We start from the raw sequence: 11875 nt of genomic DNA on the forward strand, positions 1-11875 counted from the left end.
TTATTAATAAACGCGAAAACCCTTTTACAAAATAGTATATGTCAATATACTAACACAGTGGAAAAACTTACCCATTATAACAAAGATACCCAACAGCAATTTCGAAAACAAACAAAAGTAAATTAATTATCACTTAACTATACCTGAATAGTGAATATTACTAATATATAAATAATGATTATAATTAAATAAAAAAAAAACAATTAATTATATTTAAATAAAAATACAAAATAAAGAAATAAATCATTCTTCTAGCATCAAGACATTAATATGGCCTTCAGTTTGCTTTTGAATCTGCATTTGTTGTTACCAAATAAATTTAAATTGTAAGTGTGGACAAGAAAATTTGATAAAGCCATCATACGGAAAACGTCGAAGAATTTGAAATTCTAAACGTTGTCCTACTCCGTGTTATAAGTATATTCTTAGGGTATACTAAAGATGTCATTTTTACTAGCAACTTTGCATTATCAATGTCACCATTCACAAGACCATGAAGGAAACAAATGTCTGAAAATTTTCGATAACATTCCAGAGATTGCAAATTAAATTGATTTCTTATCTAGGTATAATCCCCTCTGACATGAGGACGGTTGAGTTTGAATTCAAGCAATTTTAAAATATGGATGCCATGCAGGTGAACAGTACGTTAGCTGAGAGCGCACCAAAGAAGTAAACAGAATTTTAAGAGTTCCTACAGAAAAACTTTGACAGTGTCTCCAGATTAGACCTAACATGCTGTTAGCTTTATTACATATGCGGTTATAATGGCTTTTAAAAGTAAGTTTTGAATCGAAGATAACACCCAAATCCTTGATTTCAGTAACAGGAACCAACACAGATTTACCCAGATGATAATTAAAGTTAACTTTGGATGAAATATTAAGAAAAGAAATAACATGGCATTTATCAATATTTAGAGGTAATAAATTATTTATGGTCCAGTCAAATAAAATATTCAGATCATACTGCAACTCCAACGCATCAATTAAGGAACTAATAATTTTAAACCATTTCAGGTCATCGGCAAATAACAAAGATTCTGAAAAACGGAAATGAGAAATTAAATCATTAATAAACAATATAAACAAAATAGGTCCACAATGCGACCCTTGAGGGACACCAGATGATACAAAATAAGGAGACGATAAGTAAGAACCAATCCTTACTTGTTGCGATCTGTCCACTAAAAATGACGCCAACCAATTAATAGTGCTAGGAGCAAATCCCATGTTATTTAATTTATATATTAAGATTCTATGATTCACTTTGTCAAATGCCTTTGAAAAATCCGTATATACTGCGTCAACTTGTAATTTTTGAGCAAAAGCTTCGTTAAGGTAGCATGAATATTCTATTAAATTCGTTAAAGTAGATCTGCTTTTAATAAATCCATGTTGTTTGTTTGAAATAATGCTAGAAGAGACCCATTGTAATTGTTTGGATACAATACAATCTAAAATTTTTGGTATCGAAGATTGAATGCTCACCCCCCTATAATTTTCAATCTTTTCCCGATCACCGGATTTGAAAATTGGTGTAACAAAACTACTTTTCCAAAAAGAGAGAAAAGCTCCTTCTTCTAAAGATGTTTTAAATAATAAAAATAACGGTTGTGTTATTGTAAAAATACACTGTTTCAAAACATTATTTGGAACACCATCTGGACCAAAAGAATTCGAAGGTTTAAGATGCGAAATATATTCAAAAATATCAGAGACACTAACTTTTAGACCTGAGTCATTAACCATTACTGAATGATCTATAATCTCATAAAATAGATATTTACATAAAAGTCAGGAAAATGTCTCATTACTGAAGAGGAGCTATGTTGAAATACGAGGCACTTTGTGCCGAGTATTTTAAAGCTCCGAGTCAAATAAGACATTTTACTGACGAGTTTTGTATTAAATTTTTCCGGAAATCGCAATAAATCGCTAAAAATCGAGATTTTCCAACAAGTTTTTTAATTAATTGCGCAAAAATCTAGTTTGTCAATTTCTTGAAAACGATGGTTACAAACAAAACAATTATAAAATTTTGTGCGTACGTCAGAGCTGTGTGTTTATTTCATTAATTAATTATGAATACAAGCGAAAACACTGGTGAGGATGTTCCTTTTGACCTAAGCAAAGCAGCCGCTGCTGCTACAGAAGAATTGTTACCGTCGAAATCTAAGGAGCGGTATGAAAAGCAGTTCCAAATCTTTGAAGATTGGCGCAGGCTTAAAAATGTTACTTCGCTAACGGAAGACGTATTTCTGGCTTATTTTGCGGAAAAATCAAGTTCTTATAAGGCTTCAAGCCTCTGGAGCACTTACTCTATGTTGAAAGCCGTGCTTTTGTTGAAGGAAAATTTGGATATCAGCAAGTTTTGTAAGGTAACTGCTTACCTAAAACGAAAAACGACTGGTTACCAACCAAAAAAATCGAAATGTTTGTCTCGGGACCAGATAGATAAATTTCTGCTTGAAGCTCCCGACAAGGAATTTTTATTAATGAAAGTAAGTTATTACAATGATTACATATTTAAGTTTTATTAAATTTGGTAATTTCAGGTGGCGCTTATTTTTGGGGTGTCTGGAGCCTGTCGATGCGACGAATTATCAAGGATGTTAGTTGACGACATTGAAGATCAAAATAACGTGCTAATAGTACACATTCCTGATTCTAAAACAAAAAAACCTCGACGCTTTGTAGTTGTTGATGAAAGAAATCTTGCTACATACAGACGTTATTTAGAATTACGTCCGCCTAGTACTCCACACAAGCGCTTATTTTTAAATTACAAGAAAGGGAAATGTACGGTCCAACCAGTGGGCTTGCATTCATTTGGTAAATTTCCTTCTCAAATTGCTACCTACCTTGGTCTACCAACACCTCTGGAATACACAGGACATTGTATGCGGCGCAGTTCCGCGACTTTACTAGTAGACGCAGGAGGAGATATTACCAACTTAAAAAGGCATGGAGGATGGCAAAGCAGTTCAGTAGCAGAAGGATACATAGAAGAGTCCATCGAAAATAAATTAGATATAGCTAATAAAATACAAGCTGGTCCGAAAAAAAGACCCTTCACTAATATCGACACGTGTCCCTCTACAAGTAGTGATTCATCTGAAATCTGTTGCACCGAAATCTCGACTGAAATTTTTGATAAAAAGGTTAAACTTGATCATAAATCTCTGTCTGGAATTAACATTGCAAATATATCGAATTCTACAATTAATGTTAATATCTGTAAATAGTGTAATTTACGAAATTTTGAATAAATTTTTCTTGTTTAAATAACTAATTATTTTGCGTCATTTTTGTAGTTTTTACAGTACTAGTCAGGGAAATCCAATTTTCCTGCGCCTAATGTCGCAAGGAAATGCTGTTTCAATGACGATTTCCGGAAAAAGAGGGTTATTGTCATCATCCACAAAAACTGACGAAAAGAAACTGGCAAATAATTTACAGATTTCAGAACCACCTTGAGCAATATCTTGATTAAAAGTCATTTCATTCGGTACCCCACCGATTTTTCTTTTATTATTAATGTATTTCCAGAAATATTTCGGATTATTATCTGATAAACTATTGTTGACATTATTAATATAAGAAGTATAAAGTTTATTACTGACATCTTTGCACTGAGATCTTAAATATTTAAAAGATAGGTAGTCCTCAAAATTACCTGACTTTTTAAACCGACAATGATAAACTTTTTTCTTTTTGCACAATTCAATTAAATCTTTATTACACCATTGAGGGTAAGACGAACAATTATGTTTAACAGTTTTTTTGGGAATGAATTCATCCACCCCTATATAGAGGAAATTATAAAATGTTGAAACCTTTTCATTCAAATCGAGACCAGAGAACGCAAAATCCCAATCAATCGACGCAAGATAATTATTCAACATATAGTAATTACCATTCTGAAAATCAAATACTTGACTCTCTGATTTAACAGTTTCAGATATAGGAAAACAAGTAACGAACCAAGAATATGGAATGTGATGAAAACTTTCGCTAAAAATCTGATCAACGGCCGTTGTAACTTGCAGATTAAATATATTAGTAAAAACAAGATCTAGAAACACATTTCTGTTGTTAGGAATATTATTGACCTGTTTAAGATTCAAAAAAGAATAAGTATCTTTAATAATTTTATACTGGTCATGAGGATAATTCATTGATACGAATTCTACCATGTTATCATTCCAAGTTATATGTGGAAGATTGAAATCACCAGCAATTAAATAATCAAAATCCGGAAACAATTGAAAAATTTTTTCTAAGTCAGAGCAATGATTTTGATAGGTACTAACATCTGATGATGGAAGAATACAAACTCCACCCACAATTAAATTATAATTATTGAAATTTATCTTTACAAAAACACTTTCTACCTTTTGAGTAAGATAAGCACTGACACATTTAAACTTTTTATTGATTGCAATTAATACTCCACCTCCACGAAGCTTCTCACTAGAATTAATATTCCGATCAGAACGAAAAACTATATAATTATGCAGCTGTAACTCTTCGATAGATATATCAACACATAACCATGTTTCAGTTATAATAATAACGTCATACATCGATAAATTAACATTTGCTGAAAATTCTTTAAGCTTAGTCCTAATCCCGCCCGCGTTTTGATAGTAAAAATTTAAACGTTTTTTGACCGTTGTGATTTGACATTAAACTTATGAGTAATTTGGGCCAAATTATTTTATATGACAGGGAAATATCATTTTCACCTCGAGATTTTCTATCCTTAAGACGGCAGCATTCGAATTCTTTTGTAGAATGGTTAAATCAGGACGAAAGAGTAAAAGTTTGTTAGTGTTGCTCTTATTGGATCTTAAAACACTTTTAGCTTCTTCACCAGACTCATAAACAATTTTCAAAGGACGTGTACCTATAGTTAGGTTTATATGCACCAAGACGAAATATCTTTTTCGGTTGAGGAAAAGATCCAATGGGATTAAGAATCGACATAACTTGGTTTAAGTCATCTTTAACTTTATCTTCGATTAACAGTGCCTTTGATTCGGGAACATTAAATAAAAGAACATTTTTACTCCGTTCGTTTCGTTCAGTAATTTCAGAAACAATGTCATTTATCTCACAGGAAGTGTCACATTTAGCAACAGATAATTTACTGATTTGATCAACTTCTGCTGTTAAACGTTGAACATCATTCTCGACAGCATCTATTCTTTGTTCAATAAGTTTAAATTTCTCGTTAATAATTTGCGAAAATTCTTGTTTTAATTCTGTTTTTAATTTATTAAATTGTCGTTCCATCAGTTGTTCAATATCAGAGAGAGAAAATAAATTCGAATTCGAAGATGTGGCATGAGAAAAAGAGCAACTCTGACATGACCATTCAGGGTTCAAGGCTGCATTAGTCTCATTTAAACCTAAGCACTTTATGTGGGCATATTTTTTGCACTTTATACATTTGACAGATGGTGTTGTAGGTGTCACAGCCGAATTGCATATTACGCAAACCACAGTCATTATTCTCCCTGTATAACTCCTTTGTAAACAAAATTAGGAGTTAGGTAGTAAGAAACAACAGGCGCTTTAGAGACGGACAACTGCAGAACTACAAACGTAAACAACCAAAACTCAAGAAGCGATTTATAATAAAATAAACTTATAAACCACAAAACCGGCAGCTAACTTTACTACCAGGCCTTAATAGCCATTATTGGTTATAGTTCCAGATCTGGAAAATACCCAGAACACGGCTAAATTAACACAAACTTAGGAGCTAAAAACGACACGTCACTCACAATTTGTCACCTTTTTCATTTATTCCATTATTATGTCGGATCGAGAGTACCGCAGGGTTCTGTTGTGGGCCCTCATATTTTTGTCAACGATATTGCAACCGTTTTAAATATTAAATTCTTAATGTTTGCAGATGGAATAAAATTGTATCTAAAATTTTCTATTCTTTTAAATGAAGTAAAATGTCAGTTCACCAGGTCCCATCCGCCCCTTACATACCATCCTTGCACAACAAAATAATATCTTTCGAACAAAAACTTTATTTAAGAGCTTGCAACTACACTCTTTCAGTTTTTCGAGGTCTTACCATTATTCTCATCATTTTCAAGCTATAATTTTCTCAAAATACATTGTGTAGCCGTCTTGTTTCGCCTGTCTCAAATATCTCGAAGTCGGATTGCTCCCACTAGAAGCAGTGTACCATCAAGCGCCATTTACAAATCCCCACATCAACAAAACCAAATCGCTCTGATTCTGATCGTTGTCTTGCGTGGTAAATTTCATTCCAACATAACCACTCATCAAATCACCAACAGTCCCCTCATACGATTTCTACGCGACTTAAACTTTAACGAATCAGCTGATCGGGTAGTTCTCTTCAATTGAAGTTGAGGGAAGGCAAGCATATCGACACTCGCCACCATTTCGTTCATGACGGGCTCAAGAACAAATCAAATTGAGGCTCGTATCTATCAACAGAAGATCTGATCGCAGATCTTTTGACAAAGGGTTTGTCGATAACGAGGAGCACGTAGACCGTCGAGTTGTCGGGGCTTGACGTCGACATGCCAAAAAGCACTATCAAAGAACTGGTAAAGCGACCGTTGCGCCCCCCTTGTCTCGAGTGGAAGTGTTAGATCGAGTAAATACTGACCGTTTTCTAGGCACCATATTTTCAGTTTTTTGAGACCTTATAGAGATAAATGTTAAGACATATCGAAAAAGACTGTTTGAAGTTGTTGAATTAAATATAAAGGTTATTTGCTCGCTCTGATGTTTGAATACCCCATCGCTCTAATATGTTACCTGTGTTAAGATCAGCAATGTCAATGAGAATGACTTCTTTGGTGTATGATACTTGATCTGTTGGTTGTAATGTTAAAGTTTGTAAGACACTTTATATTCGATATTTTGAAGGAATGGGGATGGAATGTAAGTATGTACCTATAATGTAACCATGTCTAACTTTGTAGTCAGTTTGTGCCAGGATGCTGCAGGATGAAATTATGATTGTGTTATTAAATCGTTTCGGGTTCTTCTTTATAAAGTCGTCAGCAGTCATACCTTATACTTGGATCTTTGTTGATAATGTTTTCTGTAATTCTTAGTATTAATTACTAGTTTTGAATAGCCAAATCGGTGACATTTTCGGGCTGATATGATTTTCGTCCAACTCTTTGAACAATTTTTCATCCACTTGTTTTTGTTTTAATTCATCTAAGTATTATGTTTTCTGATATATTTGGAGTATGCATTTCTTCGGCATTTGTTAAATTCAAGGACGTGTGGTTCTAAGTTCGTTATTTTCTGCTCGTCTCAGGAACTGTTCTGAAAATTACCTCTTGTATAATTGTCTAAGTTCTGAAAATCTCTTCCTCCCCTCTTTCTTGGTAATCAGAATCAATTGACGAATCCGGCTAATGTCTTCTACATTGTCTGAAGACTTATCTTGTAATGTTGAAATTTTCCAAATCAATTTTTGACCATTTAATTATTCCAAAAAATATGTTAGCAGCGAAACACAGTATTGTTATTGTTATTATTACTAACGTTTTACCTTCGGAATCTTTTTACGTTACCCCAGTGTGACTTTAAGAGCAAACACTGTTGGTATACACGTACGAAGAATAAATCTGCAGCAGCGATAATGATTTATTCCCAGAGATTTAAACAAATGGTGTAAATTTTCCGCCGACGTTCCCAGCTAATTTCACAAGGGCTTCGGTTTTAAATGAAATGGAAAACGGCTGGAGGATGATCATGTAGACGTGCCATAATAAGGTGTATCCGGCATTTTGCATATTGACTTAGATGTCGGAAACGAAACGCACCACGGCTGCTGGACGCCGATAAGGCCAAGTCGCGGGGCTGCAATCGATTAGCCTTATATTTCCTCACCCGATCACCCCTTACCGACCGTTTGCATACGGGATTTGTGCGACTATCTTACCGCACAATGGGTCGAATGGTGTATATGTGCATGTGCTTGCGTTCTTTTAATAACACAGCTACGCTGGAGTTTTATTGTTATTATTTCGTCAAGAGATTGACGGATAAATTTATAGATTTGCTGAAATTCATTTGCATGTTTCGAAAATTGGATTTTTTATCGGGCCGAATCTTTTACCTGTCTGCAGGTCGATGCATAAGAATCGAACCCTTGTCACGGGCTTGATCAAAGAGTGACCGGTTTCAAAGACAATCAAGGTTTAATGCGAAGTTTAAAGGCTATTGAATGCACAAAAAATGCAGTCTTGATGAAAATAAGCTTCAGAGTGTTCACTGCTTGGATTGTTGGTAGGGTGGCCTTTCGAGTTTTTTTCTTGTATATATAACCTCCCTTCTCCTGTTATGGCAAATTATCGGCTTGACAACTTTCTCGATTACTTATGTTATAATTCTACTCTTTTTCATACCGAATTTTTCTGTTTCATTTTTGTTTCCTTGTTTCTCTTCATTAGTATTATATGTCGTTTTGTTTTATTTGAAAATTGGTGGTCTCAACTACTTCGCATTACCGTATTCAAAGATGTTTTTTTTATTTTATTTAATAAAGATCAATTTAAATTTTTGTTGGAAGAAATTCTTTATTGTGTTCATTGTGCAATGTATGTACGTGGAATGTAACTCTCTTCATTGCGTTATTATGTTTGCGGAATTTCAGAAAAATTAAAAAAGTCGTTTTTGAAATATTCTATAATTTGGATGTTCCTCAAATATATTCTCTGAACAATATTTGCCTTAATTAGCTATTGGGAAACAAAGTGTTCCAGTGTTTTAGTAGCTACATTTTTTAAAAATGAAATATGTATTTTAGACAAAAATTTCCTCGCTCTTGAGAACAGTACATATCCAACTTTTTCCAAAATTATAAAATTTGATTTTATTATCTTATTTTTTATTTTTATGCTAACCCCTACAAATTAAAATAAAAGTGTGTGTAGTGTTAAAGTAAAGGTAAAAACATGCTATGCGTATGTTTCAAGAGAATTTTTCCATCAATTTGTACAAATGGAGTGTAACACTAATAACAACAGGACTACATTCCCAAATTATTGAAAAAATTTGACGACCCGTTCTTGATTTAATCAATAAAATACTTTATTCATTAATTTAACCACAATTATGCGACTGTTAATATTTTGCATATTTTAGACAAGATTTTTTCAGAAAAATTTGAGATGACATCATTAATTTTTTTCAGGGGAAAGCGGATACATTTTAATTACCGATTTACCATGCTTGCGACATATAGCCTTAAAACCTTTGCAAGATTTCAAAGCATTCGGTTTTCGAGTTTCAAAGTTAAGTTGCAAAATGTTCTTGTACAATTTTCATTATTTTGATCTTTTTCCAAAAATTTGGGTGTCTAGGATAAAAAATCATAATATATTCATAAACCAGAAGTGTAACAGTACTATTTTGTGCAATGTTTAATACATATATATACAATGCTATACAATATTTTAGATCACGTCGTCACATTGTTGGTGGGGACGACGAGACAAATTTTGGTTAGCGTTTTACCATCTACATGGTGTTGCTACATACATTTTACAATAAATATCGACAAAGACGACAAACGATAGACAAAATCGGGGTCCTATTTTTTCGTACCCTAGGGGTCATAATGTTGAAAAAACATGAAAGTAGCCAGTCGCCCGATGTATTCGATACAATACTTCCTTATCTTATGCCCAAGAACTAAAAATTAGCCTTTCCCTCTCCCTGACCTCCCTGAAGCACACTCAAACAAGACCAATTCCAATAGTAAATCATAGAATAGACAGCATTTTGTTTCTAGAAATTTTAGAAAATTATACATAAATTATTTTTGATTTAATCAATAAAATTAAGCAGTTCATTGATTCATATTTTTAACATCCTGTATAAAGAAGTCTAAAATATAAAAAATATGTGTACTATTAAAGAACAAGAAAATTTTTACAATACATTTATTTAATAAATCTTTGCCATATTGTTATTAAGTTTTTATAGGAAACGAATAAATAAGTTTTAATAATTGTTCTGTAATTAATAATCAATATTAGTATCTTACGAAGCTTTAAAAAAAAATAAATTCTGGGACAATTTTGTATAATTTGTTTTTACGATAACTCGTGTACGTACAGCGTGTTATTGAAAGGTACGTACAAAATAAAATCGGCAATTGGTCTCGAAGTATGGGTGCTAAAAGTTAAAAAAAGTTCAGGTAAAAGTGTTCTCCTTTTAGAGATAAAAATTATTAAAGTTTTTGTCCAAATTCGTTGTACGCCTCTGGTAAAAAGATCATCTCTCGTTTCTATGGCAACATTCAGTCATAACAAAAGTTTTATTGTTACAGTTGTTAAGATTTACTAAAATAAATTAATTTATCTATCAGTAGCGTCTAAAAAGGTTGGATAAGGGTTAATTTTCCCCTTACAATTTTGATAACACAAAATAAGTTTTTCAGACTTCTTAGACTTCGCGAAGAACTGTCAATTTTGTTGTACGTACCTTTCAATAACACCCTGTATAATTAAAAATATGATAGATTTATTAAACCACGTACATACATCAGCAAATCACATTATAAATTTCGAATAAGGTTTACTCAGCAAGATTATTACTTGACGTCATCAAATTTTTAGATAGAAAAAAATCGATGAATTTCGATTAGTAATTTATCGTTTTCACGATCTTAATTAAACATGTAAAATCGGTTTCATAGTTATTATTAAAATGTTATTGCAAAATCCTGATGTTTTTCCAAATGGACAAATCCGTTGTAAATAAACATATTATTTTTCAAATATTAAATAAGACTTGACAAAATTTTTTGAGAAAACGTCACCAATTTTTTTGAAAGGATGAACAGGTGAATTATGTTTACTGATTTACAATGTTCATGATAAACATGTACAAAATTGTTCAGCAATCGATTTTAAATTTTTTAAGCTAAATAGTACAATGTTGATGCGATGCATAAATGTTGACTTTTTTCCGAAATCTACATGCATATTATTAAATTTTATAATAGGGTTACAATACGCAAATTTTGAGATGATGCCACCAAATTTTTGATGGAAAATATCAGACACATTTTGATGGACGAATGCGACCATCTGGAAGTGAAACATTTTCTGGAGGTGGCCGTGGTAACATTTGTAAAATATGGTCCTCTCTGAACTTTAATTTTTTCGCACTGTTTCAGAGAACCTCTTTCCTCCCTGGCCTACACGATATTCTTAAAATGCATTTAAAATTTCATAATAATCAGTGCAGTAATTTATGAGATTATTTGTCTAAAAAAAATTGCCAGCAGACGGTAGATAGACGGATAGACGGCAATTTCATACTTTTTCATATTCTAAGCGCTAAGAAATGTCACGAAGAACCAACACGGATTCATAAACTATACGTCTAGGACAATGTTGTTTTATACAATTTAAAACCCATTTACTATGTACGATTTTGAAGTAATGATTAGGCAAAGTTTGGTTAGCGTTTTATCATCTACGTGATATTCATAATATCTACTTCGACAACAATCGGTCTGGTAGTTTCCAAGATTATCGGTCTAACAAAAACGACACAGACGGCGGACAGATAGACTGACAGACAGATAGAAGCGGGAGACCAATTTTAACACACTTTCCAAAATTCAGACAACAAATAAAAACGTTCTGTGGTCGTTTAGAAACGTTTAATTTATTTTTGAGAGGACTATGTTGCCATTATTTATGAATTATTCCTGCATATGTATTTTTTACAATTTCTTTCATAATAAATTATAATATATATGTATATAACCAAAGCACAAAATTATAATGTCAGTGTAGGTGGAATTTAATTTGTTTAAATACAGTTTTTAAGATTTT

The 11875-nt window shown here is 32.6% G+C and overlaps 1 protein-coding gene across 1 annotated transcript; it reads left to right on the forward strand.

Moving 5' to 3' along the window:
• Positions 1 to 1787: 1787 nt before the first annotated feature.
• On the forward strand, positions 1788 to 3247 carry LOC135130131 (uncharacterized). Its single transcript, XM_064057501.1, has 2 exons — positions 1788 to 2503; positions 2558 to 3247. Exons 1-2 carry the CDS (start codon positions 2084 to 2086, stop codon positions 3245 to 3247), a joined length of 1110 nt encoding a protein of 369 aa, XP_063913571.1. The 5' UTR covers positions 1788 to 2083.
• Positions 3248 to 11875: the final 8628 nt, after the last annotated feature.

The sequence above is a fragment of the Zophobas morio genome, unplaced genomic scaffold (assembly GCF_036711695.1).
Source record: "Zophobas morio isolate AGI-343-1 ecotype UQ-CSIRO unplaced genomic scaffold, CSIRO_AGI_Zmor_V1 ptg000002l, whole genome shotgun sequence".
Taxonomy (NCBI): domain Eukaryota; kingdom Metazoa; phylum Arthropoda; class Insecta; order Coleoptera; family Tenebrionidae; genus Zophobas; species Zophobas morio.